This window comes from Hypanus sabinus, chromosome 29 (genome assembly GCF_030144855.1).
Source record: "Hypanus sabinus isolate sHypSab1 chromosome 29, sHypSab1.hap1, whole genome shotgun sequence".
In the NCBI taxonomy this organism is placed as follows: Eukaryota; Metazoa; Chordata; class Chondrichthyes; order Myliobatiformes; family Dasyatidae; genus Hypanus; species Hypanus sabinus.
The window spans coordinates 14,221,744-14,244,197 of record NC_082734.1 but is presented as its reverse complement, the minus strand read 5'-3'; the positions used below and the strand labels follow the sequence as shown (position 1 = coordinate 14,244,197).

The 22,454-nt window shown below is 42.1% G+C and overlaps 2 protein-coding genes across 7 annotated transcripts in view; one reads left to right on the top strand and one right to left on the bottom strand.

The window, feature by feature from the left end:
• rangap1b (Ran GTPase activating protein 1b) overlaps positions 1-7,910 on the bottom strand; it is a 45,161-nt gene extending 37,251 nt beyond the window's left edge. For 3 of the 4 annotated variants that reach the window (XM_059953729.1, XM_059953731.1, XM_059953732.1), the window contains exon 1: positions 7,581-7,677. The gene's annotated coding sequence lies outside the window, so the exon portion shown is untranslated. Of the gene's footprint in view, positions 1-7,580; positions 7,678-7,778 lie in introns of those variants that run through there. The other variant, XM_059953730.1, reaches the window with a different exon arrangement.
• A 2,768-nt stretch (positions 7,911-10,678) lies between these two features.
• Positions 10,679-22,454, top strand: part of zc3h7bb (zinc finger CCCH-type containing 7Bb) — a 91,317-nt gene continuing 79,541 nt past the window's right edge. For 2 of the 3 annotated variants that reach the window (XR_009508532.1, XM_059953727.1), the window contains exons 1-2: positions 10,679-10,830; positions 19,203-19,288. Coding sequence is in view for 2 of the 3 variants with exons in the window: in XM_059953727.1 (XP_059809710.1) it covers positions 19,221-19,288 (68 nt within the window). In the remaining variant the exon portion in view is untranslated. The remainder of the gene's footprint in view (positions 10,831-19,202; positions 19,289-22,454) is intronic. The other variant, XM_059953728.1, reaches the window with a different exon arrangement.

The window sequence follows — 22,454 nt, the reverse complement described above, 5'->3', positions numbered from 1 at the left end:
ACTGCATCCTGTAAATCTTCATTTTCACTGTGACAATCAAGATCTTCAAATTCTTGTATTTCTAAACTTGTTGCAGTGAATTCGTTTCATTTTCACTCCCAGCCATTTTAGGCATCTCTAAGACTGAATGCTTGAAATCTCAGAGAGTAAAATAGTTTTGAATTGTCTTACTACTTACTTCTATCAGTGACAAAAATCACTGCCTTATGCACACAAACATAGACACTGACATTATTTAAAACCTGTTTAAAGCACAGTGTAGTGTCCAATGGCCATGCAAGTGCACAGAACTGACACCATAGGTGGGAACTTTGGCAACAGTTCCACGTCCTAATCAAGCACCACAGTGTCCCAAAAAAACCCAAGGGAATCCTGGCCATTTCCTCAATTAGTTTTTGTTCTTTAAATGGCAGCACTAATCAACTGATGGTCCAACTAACTGGAATACACCATATTTACATTTTTTGTGGAAAAGAATCTACTGGCTTTAAATGGGCAACTCCAAATGTAGATCAATATGGATATGAAATAACTAAGCTAGTCACTTAGTTGTTACCAGTATCACATTCACAAAGGCTATTAGAGACGAGTATTTGATGTGGACAATTTATATCTTGTAAGTAAATAAAAAGTGTGTTAACTCAATCTTCAATATTATACTAATTTTATTCAGCAACAGACGAGAAATGTGAATAATAAGACAAAGTTTCCTCAAAGTCATTTACAAATATAGATTCAGTCTCCAACAATTATTTACACAATTAGCCTCAGACTAAATGGTAATCTTAACAGTAAATAGTCATCAATTGGCAAACAACTATGATAGAAATAACATTTAATCACATTCCTACAGAGTAAAGAAAATCAAGGGAATGAAAACGCTCATCAACTTTTTCCCTTTTCCTATGAATTAGAATGTGATTGTAAAAAAAATGCTTGATAGTCAATGAGGAACAACACTCAGCCACATTTAACATCTGTTCCAAGGAAAGGTCTTGAATCTCAGGGGATAACTTCACTCATCCCATCACTGAAATGTTCCCATAACCAATCCTTGACTCACTTTTAAGGATTCTTCATCTCATGTTTTCAATAATTATTACTTTCATTATTTTTCTTTTTTGTATTTGCAGCTTGTTGTCTTTTCCACATTGGTTAGTTGCCCATCCTGTTTGGTGTGGTCATTCATTGACTATATTGTTTCTTGAATTTACTGAGTGGGCCCACGAGAAAATGAATCTCAGGGTTATAAATGGGGACATAAATTTACTTTGAACTTCGAAGTAACAAGCTTTCATACCCCTCTCTGACAGTCAGTCAGTGGTGGCATCACCACAGTTGTCATTTAGGTTTCCAAAGAAGTTGCTTGACCTGTTGAGTATTTCCATCTTTATACAAATGAAAACATTTGCTCACATCTGCAAGAAGTCTACAGCATACAACACCTGCTTGCTTTAAAAAAAACCTTCCTTTCTGTAGCACACTTACGATGACTATAAAACGGTTTGTTGAACTATGCTTTCACAGTCCAGCAAGCAGCAAGTGCAATATTGATCACATTATTTTGTCAATGTCACTATTTTAAAAACATACAATAGAACTGGATGAAAAATCACTTATATTGGAGACAGTGAAAACGTGAGAGATTCAGGGAGAAAAAAGAATTGCAAGTGTGGGGACAGACAACTGGAATTTTGAATGGGTATAACAATTTTCAGGAAGCTTCTGGGAGCTTGGTTAACAGTATGCAAAGCTGGCAAAACCACAAATAATGAGTAACGTTCTAAATAAAGACAATAAGGTGGATTATAAACAGAACAAAGAATCATGAAGGACAGAGCCATCTATTTCGGCACCATGTCCATGCTGGTAGCTTGGTACAACTTCCTCAAATTCTAATCTCCCTTCCCTATTACTAAGTACCCTTTAAGCTCTTTGAAAATAGGTAGATGTGTCTTTCTGACAATATGTATGCCCATGTATGTGGAGCCTCAAGTATCTTTGGACCTTCTTTCCAAATCTGTTCCTTTTTGGCTTAAAGGGGATCACCTCACTTCATTGAATTCCATTCATTCTACCGATCCGAAAACTTGCTCCAACCATTCCAATTTGCTCAACAGATAAATATTTTGGTGTCAATTCACAGAGCTGGTAAGGAATTACTTCAGTCAGAGAATGGTGAATCTGTGAGATTCTTTGCCATGGACAGCTGTGGAGGCTAAATCACCAGATGTATTCAAGGCAGAGAATGAAAGGTTCTTGATTAGTCAGGGGTTTAGGGGATTATGGTAAAAAGGTAGGAGAATCAGGTTATAATAAAAAACAGTCAAGATGAAATGTGGAGTAGACTTGATGGACTGAATGGCCTAATTCTGCTCTGGTATTTTATAATCTTATGGCTTTCCAGAAAACATATGAATAAATATCCCAGAATTTACTACTTCAGATGCAGTGGTGGCACAGATTTTAAATGTTATCACAAACTCAGACCTTTCAAATGAATCATCAGACTGTCAGAATTCATCCTTCAGATCCATAATCACTTTATCAATTCACCTGAAAACTTTTACGATTCGAAAGAGACCAACAGTTTTTCAAAAGACAGCGGGAATACACTCAGACCCTGCTTAACGCTGAGGATGTGCTCCTCAGAGGCGGAGCGCTATGTAAATCAGCACCATGTGGGATCATTGCAATATTACGTAAATGGACACGTGCGTCTGTTAAAAATCAAACCCCCGATGCATGATATATTATTTTATGTATACACAGTAATTTGTGGAGTAACAAACCTGCAAATAGGCCTAACCTGTACATCAGTGGAGCAGCAACACATCGCAGCTGCAATGGAGGGAAACAACTGGTGGTTACATCTTAGAGGAGGGACTAGGCTGTGGGTTCTCCTTTAACTTTGACTTCTTCCAGTAAGCATCGAAATTTGACTGCCTTTTCTTAAGTTTCCTTTCATGAAGCAGTCTTGGTAGCAGGGAATCATGTTGAGAACACCTATTTTTGCCTTATTGCTTCGTTCCCAGTCAGGGTCATTATCGATGAACTGATCCATGGTTTGTGTGATTGTGGTGATACTAGTGCTGAGGAATTTTGCGGCAAGGTTTCTTTCTGGTGTTTCCTGGGCTGCCTTGCTGTCTGCACTAGCCACTTCACCAGAAATATGTATGCTATGGAGGTCACTGCGCTGTATAAATCTATCAAACCAACCTCTGCTGGCTGTGAATGATACCGACTTAGGTTCTTCCTGAATATGATTGAAGATGCTTCTTGCTTTTTACATTATTAGCAGATTAGCATGTTTTGTTGTGTTTTGGTCATCCACCCATATATTTAAACTATTTTCCTATTTTTTCAAGCAAATGGCTCCTTGAACAAGTCACCTGCATTAATGATAACCTTGAGGTCGTTGTTGAAGTTTTTACCTTGTCTGCGTTTTTTCAATGGTTGTTTTGTCCGTCAATGCAGCCAATTTCAGAGAGGCACAAACATCAACCTTGACACTCACCAGCTTCCCAACGCTGTATCACTTGCAGTTTCACATCCATGCTAACGTTTTTCCTAGACATCTTAGATGTACTATACTCACTGGAAGTTGCAAGCCGTTTTCCAAACTTCATAGGAGGGGAAAAAATAGAACAAACTGGCGAGGGAGCAAGAACATTTACACATGCAGGGGAGGCAGAGCGTAACTACTACGTGATTGGCTGTGAGTGGCTCAGAGTGTATGTAAAACACTCTCATTGGCTGATTGAATGTTTACCATAATAGTAGCTGCTCGAGAAGTTTTAAGTGTTGTTTAGAATACTTAAAAAAAATTTCAATAAAGAATTGAATAACTGTGTTGTAACAAATTAGTGCTATGAGGGGTACCGTTAAGTGAGGTCTGAATGTAACCAATTTGGAATTGTTTATTATTATACCAAGATACAGTGAAAAGCTTGACTTTCATACTGTTTGTACAGATCAAATCACTGAGGTAAAACAACAACAGAATGCAGACCAAGTGTAACAGCTACCAGAGAAAGTGCACTTCAGGTCAACAATGAAGTGCAACATCACAATGAGGTAGATTGTGAGGTCAAGAGTCCATCTTAATGTACCATTCGATTGTCACAGAAAAGCACAGCACAGAAACAGGCCTTTCAGCCCATCTAGTCCATGCTGAACTATTTAAACTGCCTACTTCCATCAACCTTCACCAGGACCATAGTTTGCCATACCCCTACCATCCACGTACCTCTCCAAACTTCTCTCAAATGCTGAAATTGAGCTCACATGCACCAATTGTGCTGGCATTTTGTTCCACACTCTCATGACCCTCTAAGTGAAGAAGTTTCCCATTATGTTCCCCTTAAACTTTTCACCTTTCACCCTTAACCCATGACTTCTAGGTGTAGTCTCATTCAACCTCAGTGGAAAAAGCCTGCTTGCATTTACCCAATCTATACCCCTCATAATTTTGTATACCTCTATCAAATCTCCCCTCAATCTTCTCCATTCCAAGGAAAAAAGCCCTAACCTATTCAATCTTTCCATATAACTCAGGTCCTCCAGACCCGGCAACATCTTTGTAAATTTTCTCTGTACATTTTCAACCTTATTTACAACTTTCCTGTAGGTAGGTGACCAAACTGCACACAATACACCAGATTAGGCATCACCAATGTCTTATCCAACATAACATCCCAACTCCTGTAATTAATACTTTGATTTATGAGGGCCAATGTGCCAAAAGCTTTTTCTACGACCCCATCTACCTGTGACACCACTTTCAAGGAATTATGGATGTGTCCCCAGATCCCTGTTCTACCACACTCCTCAGTGCCCTACCACTCACTGTGTAAGAACTACACTGGTTAGTCCTTCCAAAGTGCAACATCTCACACTTGTCGACATTAAATTTCATCCGTCATTTGTCAGCCCATTTTTCCAGCTGGTCCACTTCCCACTGCAAGCCATGATCTGCAAACTTGCTGAACTAGTTATCCACATTATCCAGGTCATTGATATAGATGACAAACAGCAATGGACCCAGGATCACTGCTCACAGGCCTCCACCTAGAGGCAATCATCTGCTACCACTCTCTGGCTTCTCCCACAAAGCCAATGTCTAATCCAACTTACTACCTCATCTTGAATGCTGAGCAATTGAACACTCTTTACCAACCTCCCATGTGGGACCTTGTCAAATGCCTTGCGAAAGTCTATGTAGACAACATCCACTGCTTTGCCTTCAACTTTCCTGGTACCTGCTTCAAAATTACATTTGGGCAGAAACTGTCCTTGAAACTGGCTTTCCCCACCTTCTGTCCAATGGAAGAGTGAAGAAAACAAATGTCCAGGGTGTGTGGGGTTTTGATCATGCTGGCTGCTTTACTGAGCCCACGGAGGGGAGGCTGGTTTCTGTCATGTGCTGAGCTGTGTTCACAACCAGTTTCTTGCTCTCATGCGCGGAGCAGTTGCTGTACTGTTATACATCCAGATAGAAAGAATGCTTTCTATGGTGTAGCAACAGAAGTTGCTAAGGATCACGGGGGAACATGCCAAATTTCTTCAGCCTCTTGAGGAAGAAGAGGCGTTGGTGAAATGATAACTTCCTGGTTTCTGTCAACATTAGAGTAAAGTCAATTTCTCAATTTACAGGAGGAGTTACTAAACTGGCAGAATTTGATATTTGGACAACTGAAAAGTTCTCAGACTGTTCAAAAAATCCAGGAAATTGGAAACAAGAGGATGGCACTTTACACAGGCAAAATTTGAACATAATATATGACAGCATGTGCATGATTACGACCATAAGATACAGGAGCAGAATTAGGCCATTTGGCCCATCAGGCCTGCTCCAGCATGTCATCATGGTTGATCCATTTTCCCTCTAGGCCCCAATCACTTGCCTTCTCCCCATATCCCTTCATACCCTGACCAATCAAGAATTTATCAATCTCTGCCTTAAATGTACGTAAAGACCTGGCCTCAACAGCTGCCTGTTGTAAAGACTCTCTGGCTAAAGAAATTCTTCCTCATTTCCATTCTAAGAGGATGCCCTTCTATTCTGAGGCTGCATCCTCTGGTCCTAGGAAACATTTTCTCCGCATCCACTCTATCACGGCCCTTCAACATTCAGTGGGTTTCATGAGGTAACCCCTCATTCTTCTGAATTACAGTATAGTGAATACAGGCCCAGAGCCATCAAATGTTCATCATATGTCAAGCCTCCTTTGAACCCTCTGCAGTGTCAGCACATCCTAAGATAGGGGGGGCCCCAAAGCTGCTCACAATCCTCCAAGTGAGGCATCACCAGTGCTTTATAAAGCCTCAACATTACTTCCTTTACAATATAGTAGTATAGCCTCATACTTAGCTACAATAGAAATTTGTGACTGCTATCCAGAGTTAATGTGCATTTTCCTTGGTTCATTATATTATTTGGGTCTACTGCATATGATTAATAATTTATATCACAATTTTCTAAGATTTACACTATCTTCTGCATCCAAATTCCTTATGATCTGATTTTTCTTTCAAGTATTTATCTCGATATGTCCTGCAAATTTCTTACTCCCTTTCTATAGTTTAACATTTATCCCTCTTCATACTTTTCCCATGCACCAGAATCAATGCTTTCACTTGTACTTTTGCTCTTATATTCATGACAAGTACAAATTAGCCCCATTTGGAAGCACAAAATGGTTTGTTATCACATCTATTTGACAGCTTCCTATTACCTAACCCTTTAAAATTTGCTGGTGGTTCTCTTACCCTGTTGAGAACCCACTTGTCCTAACTTTACATTCTTAGCCATCTGCAGTCTTTTACCTTTCAGAAAACATTAAATACAGTGTGCTAGTTTTGTACATATCATTAACATATTGCCTTAATAGACCTGGTAGGGCTCATCTTTACAAATTCATGCCGGCTTTATCTACTCAGATGAAAATTGAAAGATCAGCACTCTAATTCATAACCAGAGCCCCAATTTCTCAGACAAATATTAAATTAATACCTTCCTCTGTAAATATTAAAGGGCAATTAAGCGATCTAAAGATCTGCTGAATTCAGACACATTTTGGGTTTCCTGCTCCAAATACAAAACTTGTTACCCTTCTATCTTTGACTCAGATGTGAAAACTGCAGGTAAACAATCGTCTTGTTACACACCTGCCTGTTTCACATGCAGCAACCAAGGAAACTAACTTCTCCTAGGCCTCTGGCAACAGCATCGTGTCATCACTTGCCTGGGAGGCCACAAGTGATACAGGACAGCAGACTTGACTGGCTCTCAGTCCGAAACCTTCAGGGTTCCCGTCCAGCCCAAATGTCAGCACTTCTGCCTCCCAATCGGTAGGCAACCGGGCTCAACCTCACTCCGAACTCATGAGCACAGATATAACTCCAGTGCGGTACTGGGTGACTGTTCCAGGCCTCACCTATCCGATGAGAAACGAAACCGACAGCCTTTTTGCAATACAGGGGATGATCTCGGCGTTGGGGACACGTTGAGTACAGGCAAGGCGACAACCACACACCAATTCCCGCCCCTCCATCAACCTCAGCTTCCAAAGACCTACCGATCTCCGTCCCGAATCCACTCAGCCCTCCACCTGTTTACCACAAAACCCGACACCTTTTGGCAAATTAAAAGACGATTAAAACGCCGAGCGCTACTCTCGGATCATAGTGAACATTGACCTCATCAACAACCCCACTCAAATAAAAACGTAATGAATTAAACATGCAAAAAAAAAAGTTCGAAAATTGCCACAAACCGTTTCGACTTTAAACAAATTTAAGACAGCCCGCTCCACGCGCCTATTTTTTTACTTAATGGCGGTCAACGCTTTTCAAACCGGCATCTAGTAAGTTCCGCCGTTTCTTCTTGCGCATGTACAGAAGGCCGGGTACTATGGGAGTTGTCGTTCTTCCAAGATGAGGTTCCTTGGGGCTCAGGTTAGAGTGATGAGACTGGCCTACAATTCCCGTTGGACATTGCGCGAGCGGGATTTCTCTACCCTTTACATCACAGAGCGAGTTGGTGACAGATCTCCGGGGCAAGGTGCTCCACTGCGCCATCTGCAGGCGTTGGGGGCTCATTGCAGGGACCCGGTTAAAACTAACTGAACAACTAACTCTCCCATCAGAACTGACAAGCTGCATTGGCATTCTTGTATACTGTACAATAACTGCATTCTCCGTGATCATTTATCGGTGCAAAAACTTAGCCAAAGACATCCACGGGTACTTCATCTCAAAGACAGCATGTCTGACAATCCTGCACGCCCTCGAAGTGTGAAATCATTCCTTCATTCATCTCTACGGAGCGTATTTATCAGAGCCTGTAATTGCCTGTTTTTGGACCAAAGCTGTTACATTTATATGCATAAGTAAGAAGTACATTTATATAGCACTCTTCACTTTGCAGGACATGATCTCAGGTATTAAATGAGTTTGTATTATAGTTTTAGGTAGTAGGCAATATACCTTTTTATAAATACAGCTCTGTGGTGATATTGTTCTGATTAACTTTTTTATATATCGTAAGGTTGGCTTGGAGTTGGGTAGTGGGAGGGTGGGGTGGTAACTAACTTTACACGATTGTACTATGGGTGCTTTGCTTAATTGTTATGAATTGTACTTTAATATGTTTGTTTTGCACTGTATAAACCTCTTTTTTAATTGTTTCTTTTGTTTTCTTGCATTGTAAAAACTCATAAAAAAATTAAAAAAAGAGTAGTTTGTAAAGTGTGGTTGTAATCATTTTATAGTCTTGCTGCAGAAACCAAATCCCACAAAGATTAATAAAGTAACCGCCAAGTGAGGGTTGAATAGCTCGGGGCTTTTTCATTGAAGAACGAAGGGTGTTCTTATAGCGGTGTCTACAATCACAAGGGGACATTGTGCATAGTTTTTTTTTGCTCTCACTTTTAGGAATCAGTAATTAGAGAGCATAGGTTTAAAGTGAGAAGGGGTAGATTTAGTAGGAACTTGTCTAAGTTTCTGTTTAGGATTTTGACTCGACTCAGGAATTTAATTCACAACAAGAACAAATAAAGCCAAAAGACCAACCACATCTCCCACACCAAAGATGCTACACGCCCTGTTTTATTTCATCAGCTTGTTATTTATTATTATAAAATGCAAACAATGCTTCAAAAAGGCTGCATGGCAGTTTTGAAGAAAAGATTAAGAGGTGAAAGATAAAAATTCACGTCCAGTGGTATAGATGGCTGCCGTCCGTCCCTCCGGATTGGTTAATCCTCAACCAATCAGGTTTCCGCTGTCCCGCCTTGTTTACAATTGATGATGGTGGCGGTGGGGGGTATATATACCACTGGATGAGCCTCACCAGGCTTCCTGCCTGATGAACATGGCAAAGTCTGTTATTGGAGTGTCAGTTAAAATCCATACCTGTACCTAGCTGGAGCCTGAGAAGAGATTATTCATTCAAAGTAAATTAATTATCGAAGTGCATTTATGTCGCCCTTTAGTGAGATTCATTTTCTTGTGAGCATACTCAGTAAATCTATCAAATGGTAACTATAACAGAATTAATGAAAGATCAATCAGTGTGTAGAAGACAACAAACTGTGCACATGAAAATATAAATAAATAGTAAATAACAATAACATGAGATAAAGAGACCTTGAAAGTGAGGACTTTGGTTGTGAGAACATTTCAAAGATGAGACAGGTGAAGTTGAGTCTAGTTAACACACATAAAATGCTGAAGGAACTCAGCAGGCCAGGCAGCATCTATGGAAAAAAGTACAGTCAACGTTTTGGGCCGAAGTTCCCCTGATACTGCCCGGCCTGCTGAGTTCCTCCAGTATTTTGCGCATGTTACTCGAATTTCCTGCATCTGCAGATTTTCTCTTGAGTGTAGTTATCTCCTTTTGTTCAAGAGCCTGATGGCTGAGGGGCAGTAACTACTCTGGAACCTGGTGTGTGAGTGCTGAGGCTCCTGTACCTTCTACCTGATGGCAGCAGCGAGAAGAGAGCATAGCCTGGGTGGTGGAGATCTCTGATGATGGATGCACCTGCCTACGACAGAGTTTCACTTGGATGTGCTCAATGGTTGGGAGGACTTTACCCGTGATGGACTGCAATATATCTACTACATTTTGTAGGATTTTTCTTCAAAGGTATTGGTGTTTCCAGACCAGCCCATGATGCAACCAGTCAGTATATTCTCCACTACTCACCTATAGAAGTTTGCCAAAGTTTTAGATGTCATGCCAAATCTCTGCAAACTCCAAAGGAAGTAGGGGCACTGCCATACTTTCATCGCGATTTCATTTACGTGCTGGGCCCAACACCCATGAATTTAAAGCTGCTAACCTTCTCCACCTCTCATTGACCGATGAGAGCTGGCTCATGGACCTCTGGCTTCCCTCCCCTCAAATCTCCTTGGCCTTGATGTCATTGAGCAAGAGCTTAACAGGGTGACATCCAAATAAATTTATATTAAATGTGCTGTTTCAGTGAATATATAATTTGCAGCCAAGCTGCCAGAAATAGGAGTTGCTTAGCCTTGGCTGGGGATAAATTTAAAGAATGGTATTGAAAAACTGTGGTTAGACTGGGCAGTGATCTCAGCGTTGGAGGGAGAGAGAGGTGGACTAAATTCAACATGGGATGTAGGAGGTATTGCTTCCTTCTGAATCGGTGAGCAGAAGGCGGAGCGCTGGGTGGAGAGTGCTGAGAGGCAGTGAGCCACAAACTTCAACGTTAAACCTTCAAGGTCCAAGAACAGGCATAAGTGATTTCAATCCGGAGAGCAGGAAGGCGGCCAGAGGGCGGGAATAAATCCCATTGAGAAGAGGTAACTTGAGGGAAAATACAACGTGGGCAAAGAGATCGTTTTAAATTGGTCGGGGATATCTGCTTTTATTTCCTAGAATCTCCACTTTAAGCCACCGCAGGCTTAGGTTTCGGTTTCTCTCGCGCTTAACGCGCCTTGCGATCATGTGGCCCGACCGCTGGACCCGTTGACAGCGCAGCCGGGGAACTGTTGTGAAATCGGGGAGAGAGCTACGCAATACCGCGGCCTTAATTTGCATTGTAGGCCTCGCATGCTTTCGTAGGTATTAATTTTCGGGCAGAGAGTAAAGCTAATGTAATAATTTGATCAATTGATAAAGTGCACGTGGCTACACATATGAGCTCTCGTTCATAATTTAGACAGTTTCCTCATTTAAACATGGAGAGAATATTTTAGTTATTTTAAAGTCCCAAATAATTGTTTCTGGCATAAATGTTCTCCCTATTCTTACATTTCGCACACTGAAACATAACTTACAACCTTTTAAATGGGATCATGAGCTGGACAGTGTTCTGAAGCTTCTAATTTTAAAATAGTTCCAGTGATTTTGAGAGATCTATTGCGATCATTTTGTTTTATGAATGCAATTTAATTACTGGAAGGAATGAAGAAATGTGCGTATTTCTTTAGTGCCTTTTTACATTTCAAAGTGCTTATCAGCTTAATGAAGTACTTTTTAAAGTAACGCTGCCAGGTTAGACACAGCAAGCTCCCACAAAGAGCACCAACATGCCAGACCATGTTCGCTGCTCTGGGTTGAGAGGTAACCATTGGCCAGGACATCGGGTAAGATGCCCCAGGACGTTACTAAGTTGGCATCAAAGGTTCTTTAGTGAGGAGGCAAAAGGTACAGTATTTGACCTTCTACTCTTTGTTTAATACTGTACTGAAGTGTCATTTGGTATCACCTCAAATTGCTGGAATGAGCCCTTGGAAACATAATCTTATTCTTAGAAACATAGAAACATAGAAAATAGGTGCAGGAGTAGGCCATTCGGCCCTTCAAGCCTGCACCACCATTCAGTATGATCATGGCTGATCATCCAACTCAGAACCCTGTACCTGCTTTCTCTCCATACCCTCGATCCCTTTAGCCGCAAGGGCCATATCTAACTTCCTCTTAAGTATAGCCAATTAACCGGCCTCAACTGTTTCCTGAGGCAGAGAATTCCACAGATTCACCACTCTCTGTGTGAAGAAGTTTTTCCTCATCTCGGTCCTAAAAGGCTTCCCCTTTATCCTTAAACTGTGACCCCTCGTTCTGGACTTGCCCAACATCGGAAACAATCTTCCTGCATCTAGCCTGACCAATCCCTTTAGAATTTTATACGTTTCAATAAGATCCCCCCTCAATCTTCTAAATTCCAGTGAGTATAAGCCTAGACGATCCAGTCTTTCTTCATATGAAAGTCCTGCCATGCCAGGAATCAATCTGGTGAACCTTCTCTGTACTCCCTCTATAGCAAGAATGTCTTTCCTCAGATTAGGGGACCAAAACTGCACACAATATTCTAGGTGCGGTCTCACCAAGGCCTTGTACAACTGCAGTAGAACCCCCCTGCGCCTGTATTCTTGGAGTGGGGGCATTCAGAACAGTTATAATCCCGTACCCATTTTGGTTATATTTTAATCTTACTTTTACAAATCAATTGTATAATCGTGTGTTCGTTCATCTTTGATGTGGTTATTCAATTATTCACTCTTGCAGCTGAGGTGCTGTCATACTTTGGATAGGGTTAGGACAAGGGGCAAAGTCAGTGGAGAAAGAATACAAAATGTAGAAATTAGAGAAGGAATAGGTGTCCATCCCTGCTCCACCATTTGTTAACATTGACCTGACTTTACATTGGATCTGCATTCCTTTTAATGTTTCACCTTTTTGGCTTCATCAAGTATCCGTCCTAAGGATATTTAATGGTAGTATTTGCAACTCTTGAAGAGAAAAGAAGCCATCTCATTTCTGTTTTAAACGGGCTATCCTAATTTGTAACCAGTACTTCTCCCCTTGTCATCCCAGTTTTATTGTTGAGATACAGCATGAATTGGCCCTTTGAGCTGCACTGCTCAGCAACTACCCCCCCCCCCCCCGATTTTAACCCTAGCCTAATCACAGAACAATTTACAGTGACTAATTAACCTACCAATTGGTATGTCTTTGGACTGTGGGAGGAAACTGGAGCACCGGAGGAAACTCACTCTAGATAAAACATCCACTTTGTCAGGACTTCTCAGCAATGTTCCCTCTAATTTTTGGTGGTCAGTGTGCGCAAAAATCTTATGTTGTGCAAATTTTTTTCCTGTGACAAAAGCATGTGCACACTGAATGCACACATGGCACTGTTTATGTAGGTTGACAAAACACTTGACATAAGACTGCGCAGAATAACAACAAAATAACACATATTTAAGTCACTCAGTTATTTTTTTCTCTGTCCTGTCTTTGGCATTTACCCATTCTTTGTAAACTCTATCTAGACTAATAGAACTTCCATTTTGATTCTTATTAACATATCCTAATGACATTCACCTAAACGGTTTCTCAGCTTGTTTTTGAGTTGATTCATTAGGCCAAAACCTCGCTCACAGTCTGCACGAGATGCAAGAAAGGTTCCCCCAGTGTCCCATCAACTGTGCAAGGTCACAAAACTGTTCATTTTGAAGTACAAATGCCGACATTTGAGCAAAGTTTGAAATCAGTTTAAATTTAACTTTTTCTTGCGCGGAAAATTTGAAATCATTTAACTGTCTAACTATTACAGTATTTTCAGCTAGAAAATCATGATCTTTTAGACACAAGGCATTAACTTGTTCACCACCAAATGTGAGGTCACAATCTGCTGTTGCGGAGAAATCAAAAGCTGACCATTCTTGTACTTCATCTTCAGGAAACCTTTCTTCTAAGTGAACACAAAGACTATTTATGAAAGTCAACAGCCGACATTTAGCTAAAAGATTATTTTCAATAAATATGATTATTAATTACTACATTATTTTAAGTAATTAACCTTTTGTGCGCCCATTAATTTCCTTTGTGCGCTGGTTGAAAGGCGTGAGTGCGGCCCTTCTACTCCGTGCCAAACACTTACTCTCACCTAGTCCCACCGACCTGCACTCAGCCCATAACCCTCCATTCCTTTCCTGTCCATATACCTATCGGATTTTTTTTTTAAATGACAATAACAAATTTAGATATTTAACCATTTAGATATGATTTTCAGAAAAAACCAAACTCCTACCAGAATGGACCATGTGACAAACACAAAATTCTTCAGATGCTGGCATTCCGGGACAAGTACCCACCCAATGCTGGAGGGACTTGATAAAGCTCTGGACAGGCCACATCTGGAGTATTGTGTTCAGTTCTGGTCGCCCCACTGTAGGAAGGTTGCTGAAGCTTTGGAGAGGGTGCAAAAGTGGTTTTACCAGGATGCTGCCTGGTTTCAAGGGTATGTGCTATCACAAGAGGCTGGAATTGCTTGGGTTGTTTTCTCTGGAGTGTCGGAGGCTGGAGGGGAGATCTGACAGACGTTTATAAGATTATGAGAGGCATTGATAGAATGGAAAGAGAGTATCTGTTTGCTAGGGATGAAATGTCTATAATTCCAGACGGCGCACATTGAAGGTGAGAGGGGAGTAGGTTCAAGAGTGATGTGAGGAATAACTATTTTACTCAGAGAGTTGTGGATGCCTGGAATATGTTGCCTGGTATGGTGGTGGAGGCAAATGCATTAGAGGCTTCTAACAGATGTTTGGATAGGCATGTGGATGTGAGGAAGATGGAGGGATATAGGCATGGTGTAGGTAGGAAGGATTAGTGTTCAGGTGTTTTTGATTAGCTTTTTAGCTGGTTCAGCCCAACATTGTGGGCTGAGCGGCCCATTCCTGTGCTGCACTGTTCTATGTTAACTCAGCATGTCAGGCAGTATCTATGGAGGGAAATGAATAGTTTGGACCAAGACTCTTCACCGGAACTAGTCTTGGCTTCATACATTATTGAGCTTTTAGCTTCCACAATAACCTTTAATACCTTAATAAGCACCTTCTGAAACCGTTAGTATATCCATTTGTTTCCTATTATCTACAGCACGCAGTAGGACTGAAAACAACGCTAATAAACTGCTCAAATGTAAATGTTCCTTTGAGAAATCCTGCTGCAACTTATTTTTTAACTTATTCTAACAGTTTCTGATGATTTCCCCAAGGTGGAAATTGTTAACTGCTTTCTGCACCCCTTTTTGAGTAAATGAATGACTTCTATTTTTCTGTCTTTTGGTGCCTTTGCACATTAAGAGGATTTTGCAAAGCTAAAACCAATGCGTCGAAGATTTCGTGAGCAACTTCTTTTCAGACTCTAGGACGAATTCATCAGCACCTGAAGACTTGGAACGGTATAGTGATTTAGCTAATAAAAGCGCTGCTCTACAGTGCCAGAGACCCAGGTTCAACCCTGACCTCGGCTGCTATCGGTGTGGAGTTAGCCTTTTCTCCCCCTGACTGGAAGGGGTTTCTTATGAGTGCAAATAGTTGTAGCTAAAGAATTGCGGCTGGTAGGTTAATTGGCCATTCTAAATCACCACTTGCATATCAGTGAGTAGTAGAATCTTGGGGGTGGGGCGGGGGTGAATGAAAAAATGTGATTAATTTAGGAGTTATGTTGCAGTTCCATCCGTGCCGGGTTGAGTGTCGAGCTCGCAACTCGGCCTCGTATTTTAAAAAAGCTGTGCTGTGAGAGGGACGTGGGGGACCGCTCACAGAATCTTTCCTCCAAGACAACCACTTGAAAAAAAGTGGTCGCCAAGGCTCTGGCAGAGGATGGCACACAATAAAAATGTTGCAGTTATAGAGGATGTTGCTGGAGCTCCACTTGGAGTGGCATGTGCAGGTTTGCTCACCCTGTTTTAGCTAAGACTTGAACTAGAAAGAGGGCAGAAAAGATTTACCATGATGTCACTTGGTCTTGCAAGCCTGAGAGGTTGCATAGACTGCAACTTTATTCAATGGAGCAAAGGAGTTTGAGGGGTGACCTGGTAGAGGTGCATAAGATCGTGAGGGACTTGGGGTGAAAGATGCGGCCTCCTCTACATTGGTGAGGCCCTGTCACAAATTGGGAGACCGCTTCGTCGAGAACCTCCGCTCCATCTGTCGCAAACAGAACTTCCCAGTGGCCAAACATTTTGATTCCCATTCCCATTCCCGTTCCGACATGTTGGTCCACGGCCTCCTCTGGTGCCAAGGTGAGGTCATCCTCAGGGGGAAGGGGCAACTCCTGGTATTCCATTTGGGTAGCACTACCCTCTGGGTGAAAAGTTGCCCTCCAATTGTGGCAGGTCAGAGGCTAGGACAGAATATACTATACAGCAACAAATAACTAAAAGATTTATAAGGAGCAAAAGCACAATCAGAGCACAAAATAAAGCTGGACAAAAATACTGGACAGCAAGGATTTTGCTTCCTGAATATTTCTAGATGTATCTTATGGATAATTTTTGCTGCTGATCATGAAAATCACCATGAAATTTCCCTATCACACTGCTTTGCCCTCCGAGCAGACGTAGGACTGCCTTAGGGACTTCCAGCTCCAGACTTTTTCTCTTGTTTAACTCCCGAAGCTGCTTTTAAAGGGCTGCTGCTTGGCAAAGATCCCGCTCCCTCACTTGCTACTTCACAATATGACTCGCATCCGACGAGACTTGTTGTTTTTTTTAAATGGCTGCTGTTGTGCTAAATTCTGGAAGAACCCAGTGGGCTCAGCAGCGTCTGTGGGAAGAAAGAAATTGTTGGCGGGTTGAAATCGTAGAGCTGCACCCGTGATGTTTGTTTCGCAGGTTGCAGGTCCTGATGCAGAGTTTCAACCCGAAACATTGACACTTCCTTTCCTTGCTCGGACCCTTCTCAACCTGCTGAGCTCCTCCAGCAAATTGTCTGTTGACTTGCCAGGATTTGACTTGCCTACTTTTGTTTTTGCAAGTCTTAACACGCTATACAGGTGCACACATGTTTCAAGTGAGGTATTGTGTCACTGCATATACTTAGTCACTTTAAACTTCTCCCTCTAGGGCAGAGGTTCTCTACCTGAGGTTCATGGTCTCCTCAGTAAATGGTAAGACTCTGCGGCATAAAAACGGTTGGGAACCCCTGCTCTAGGGGGAGTGGGTCTATCCTGCATCTTTTTGTCCAATCTCTAATGTTTTTCCTTGAGTGTAATCTGTGCTATTTTCAGGCACTGCCTGAATCTGGAAGAAGAGATCAATTGTACATAAAAGATTTACAAAAGCCCACCATTGCTGGCTGTCTAGTGGCATTACTAAACACTGTCTTTCTCTGAAATTTTCCATTAAGATCTCTGATCCGCTAGCTTAGATCTTTTTCCTGCTGAGTTACAAACTATTCTTTATTATGAGGTATTTTTACTGTTTTGGAATTGAGGTACATAGATCTGAAAATGATAGAATTCCTTATTGCCTTTAATTGTACATTATTTTAAAAAATGCGTCTGACACTGATTGCATGCTGCTTCCCATCTTTTCCGTTCCATTATATGTCCTGCATAATGGACTTTACAGTTATTGTTGGTTTAGATTACTTGGTTATACTGTTCTCTCAGAGTAAGATTCTTTAATTCGTTATGTGCCGTGTCGTATGACACAGGCAATCATCGTCTTCCCATGACCATGATTGTTCTTGACAAATTTTTCTACAGAAGTGGTTTGCCATTGCCTTCTGGGCAGTGTCTTTACAAGATGGGTGACCCCAGCCATTATCAATAACCTTCAGAGATTGTCTGCCTGGTGTCAATGGTTGCATAATCAGGACTTGTGATAGCAACGGCTGCTCGTATGACTGTCCACCCACCAGCTCCCATGGCTTCACGTGACTTGATCAGGTGTGGGGAGGCTAAGCGGGTGCTACACCTTGCCCAAGGGTGACCTGCTTGGCTAGTGGCACACACCTCCTTTGGTAGAGACGTAACTCCACCCTGCCACCCATCAGAATAAGACACCTGAAGCCCAATATGAAGGCATTGAGCTCACACTGTAAAAAAATCCCCAGTGTGCTACTTTCTTTTTGAGAGGCTGTTGAAGTGAGAACCATCTTCTTGATAGGATTATTCCTGCATGTGAAAGAAAGATTTGGCCCTTCAATTGATGTCATCCTTTCCTGACATGGATATGAGAGCAGTTTGGAAAGGATACTGCCTTCTCAAGGGCATCCAGCACCCACATCCTGTAAATTTTAGATGTAAAAATTATTGAACAGGTTATCTACAAAATGGTCAACTCCCTCTCCCATACTTAAAATAAAGATAATGCACCCTAAAGTCAAACAGGAGAAAATTTGCTGATGCTGAAAATCTGAGCAACATACACAAAATGCTGGAAGAACTCAGCAGGCCAGACAGTATCTAGGAAAAGAGCACAGTTGACATTTTGGGCTGAAGCCCTTCGGCAGGACTGGAGAAAAGAGCTGAGGAGTAGATTTGAAAGGTGGGGGAGCTGAGGAGTAGATGTAAAACGTGAGTGTTGCCGCACCTGGAAGGACTGTTTAGGGGCCTTGAATGGTAGTAAGGGAGGAGGTGTAGGGGCAGGTGTAGTGCTTGCTCCACTTGAAAGGTTAAGTGCCAGCAGGGAGATCAGTGGGGAGGGACGAATGGACAAGGGGGTTGCTTAGGGAGCGATCCCTACAGAAAGTGGTGGGGGGGAGATGTACTTGGTGGTGGGATCCCGTTGGAGGTGGCGGAAGCTTTGGAGAATTATGTGCTGGACGTGGAGGCTGGTGGGGTGGTAGGTGAGGACAAGAGAAACCCTATCCCTGGTAGGGTGGCGGGAGGATGGGGTAAGAGCAAACATGCGTGAAATGGAAGAGATGCAGTTGAGGGCAGTGTTGACGGTGGAGGAAGGGAAGCCCCTTTCTTTGAAAAAGGAGGACACCTCCTTCATTCTAGAATGAAAAGCCTCATCCTGAGAGCGGATGTGGCAGAGACAGAGGAATTGAGAGAAGGGGATGGTGTTTTTACAAGTAACAGCGCGGGGTGAGGTATAGTCCAGGTAGCTGTGAGAGTCTGTGTTTTTATAGTAGACATCAGTGGATAAGCTGTCTCCAGAGATAGAGACAGTAAGGTCGAGAAAGGGGAGGGCGGTGTCGGAAATGGACCAGGTAAATTTGAGGGCAGGGTGGAAGGTGGAGACAAAGTGGATGAAGTCGATGAGTTCAGCACAGTGCAGGAAGCAACACCAATTTGGTCGCTGATCTATAGGAAAAGTGCGGGACGATCACCAGTGGAACCCTAAAGTGATTTCTGTGCTTCTTCCTGTGTGGTTAGGTTTTAAATCCACTGTCCTCCTGAGTGAATAACTGTTTCTTTTTCTTCACAGGCACTTGCTGTTATTGACATGTCGAGTACCTCTCCAGGTACACGGAAACGCAAGGAGGATATTCAGAAAGGATTACAATTTATTCAGTAAGAAGTGCAATGCTATCCTTCTGCGTTTTCTTAAGGGGAAAATGTAGCCTTTTATCTTGGAGATTCCGTATTCATGTAAACTACAGAGAGAATGGGCATCTGACATGACAGTTCGTGACAGAAGGTCCCAGATTCTGTTTTTACTCTATAATGACTGAGTTGATTTCATTTGGAACTCTGGAGGGACCCTCCTTTGGTCTCAGTACCTGTGTTTGGTGGGCAAAAAAAAACACAACTTGACTCAGGCGATCTTATCCTACCACCTTTGCTGGACAGCGAACGTGCTAAAGGAAGGCTAGGGTGCAAATTTGCATAGTTTTGCACCCCATTGATTTCAGTAGGGACTCCAGGTGATGCAATCAATTACAGTGCTCTCCACAGTACATCTGTAGAAATTTGTGAGTGCCTTTGGTGAGATACCAAACCTGCTCAAACTCCTAATGGAATATAGCCACTGCCGTGTCTTCTTTGTATTGATATGTTGGGCCCTTGATAGATCCTCAGAGATATTGAAATGGCTCACTCTTTCCACTTCTGATCCCTCTGTGAGGACTGTTGTGTGTTCCCTTGTGTTGCCCTTTCTGAAGTCCACAATCAGTTCTTTGGTCTTACATTGAGTGCAAGGTTGTTGCCACAACACCACTCAATTAGCTGATGTATCTTGCTCCTATACGCCCTCTTGTCACCATCCAAAATTCGGTCCGGTATAGTTGTCATCAGATTTATCATGGCATTGGAGCTGTACCTAGCAACACAGTCATGGGTGTCGAGAGAGTATCGCAGTGGATTAAGCACACATCCCCGAGGTGTGCTGGTGTTGATTGCCAGTGAATGGTGGAGCAGCTTTAAAGGACTATGTGGCCTGCCCCCGTTCCTCATTCTAATATTAACACTTCCATCACTTGCGTCCACACCCATTCTGTCTGTCCCTGTTTAACTTTTGTACCCTTTTTCTAAAAGTCTTAAACACATGTACAAAAAAGTGCGTAAAACAAAGGTGCTTTTAAAAATAATGCAATGAAAATTTCTAAATATCAATAGAATTACTCTATTGAGCAAAAATCTAAGTCAAATGAATATTTGGCGTGACCACCCTTTGCCTTTAACACTGCATCAGTTCTCTTAGCTACACTGTTGTGCAGTTTTATAAGAAAGTCGACTGTTAGGTTGTTGCAAACATCTTGGGAATTTGCCACAGTTCTTCTGCAGACTTCGGCGGTCTCATTCGCTTCAGGTAAACCCAGACAGCCTCGATGATGTTGAGAACAGGGCTCTGTGGAGGCCATACCATCTGAAACCATATAAAATAATCCAGGGTGCCTAAGAATTTTACACTGGACTGCATTTATCCAGATTTATCTTCAAAACATAAATACCCTTTCCAGAAACCCCATTGTAACTTAGGAAACTTCACATGTTAACCATGCAAAGTTTCTCCTGTGTTACATTTATTAGTGACAATTGTAGGTTTACAATGACTGTGATTGGCCTCTTCTACATCTACTCATGTATCCATTCATATTTTAATACATTACCCAAGTGTTTTCTGAGAGGGAGACCACAAATCTATGTAGTTTTCAGTGATGAAAGAATGGCGTTGAAAAGGGCTCCCTCCTTTCACCCCCTGACTTATGGACTCCTCGTCTGTACAAGCAAGCTCCCTTAATATTAAATAAAAGTGAGAACCACTTTTGGGAGAAGCCTGTGCACCAGGCAGTAATCAGACACCATTGTCTCTGAACAACACAGGCTGTTGGTATTACCACTGGTAAAAGTTTAGAGGGTTGCTTTGGAATCTGACAAGCAATTCCTTACTACATGTTGATACATGTGCATCAATACTGTGTGTCACATTCACTAATACTTTAAGCCCGTTGATACCAGCCATTGAGCATTGGGACATTCTGATTCTGTACCACTGTAGCTAGGCAGGGGAAGACAATAAATTAACGTTCTAGTAAATTGGCTCTTATCAACACAATTCTTCCATGTCAGTAAAACAAAACATTGGCTTGGAAGTGGGATGGTGTGCATGCTTCTGTTTACATTGACAGCGCCGAGATTGAAATGGTGAAGCGCTTCAAGTTCCTAGCAGTAAACCTCAGCAGTAGCCTGTCTTGGTCCAACCTTGTAGACACCATGACCAAGAAAGTGTACCAGTGCCTCCACTTCCTCGTGGGGTGTGTCCCTGTTGACTTTTCCCGAAATTTATACAAAGCATCCTCCGCATTTGCATCGCAACTTAGTAAGGCAGCTGCTCTCTCTCCAAGACTGGAAAAGAACTCTCAGAACATCAGCCTTCCCTCCGTGGGCTGTCTGTGCTTCCTGCTGCCCCAGCAAATGAAGACCCCTCCCACCCTGGACGTTCTTTGTTCTTCCCCACTTCCATCAGGTAGAAGATACAAAAGTCTCAAAGTAAACGCCACCAGGCTCAAGAACAGCTTCTGTCCCACTGTTACGAGATTATTGAACAGGCCTCATGTATGATAAGTAGGGCTCTTACTGTCAGAGTGCACTGCGCTTTATAACTTTAATGCTATATTCTGCATTTTGCCTCGTGCTATCTCAATATACTGATGCAATGAAATGATCTGTATGGATGGCAGGCGGGCAAAACAAAATTTTTAACTATGCCACAGTACATGTGACAATATCAAACTAAATAAATTACAATTCCTTGGAGGAATAGTTATCATATCAGGTGATTTTGTGTACTTTCTGACTGATGAACAGAATCGATTTACAGTTATCTATAAAAATGGAATCTGTTCATAATACAGGGATGATCTGTATTTGTATCCTCTCCTTTTGGCAATTTGCTTGCAAATGTTTCATTGCCAGTCGAGCGACGTCCTCGGTGCATTCTTGTTGGTGTTTCTCTCTAGGAGTGCTTGTGTTTATATAGGCCCCCGATCACTTGCCTTGGTCCTGATTGGCTACCCTTCAGTTGATCTTTGAATTCTATTGGCTCACATTTTTATTTGGATCTTATGGGGTTCATGGATGGCGTCTATTTTGATATGTTTGTTTACAGAGTTATCAGAAGAGAACCATGCTTCTAGAAATTAATACACCCGCTTCACATTTGCCTGTGCCAGAACCTCTGCGGTGCCTCAGCTAAAGTGGTGTTCTTCTCTCTGCGGTTCGTAGACGTCAACTGCGA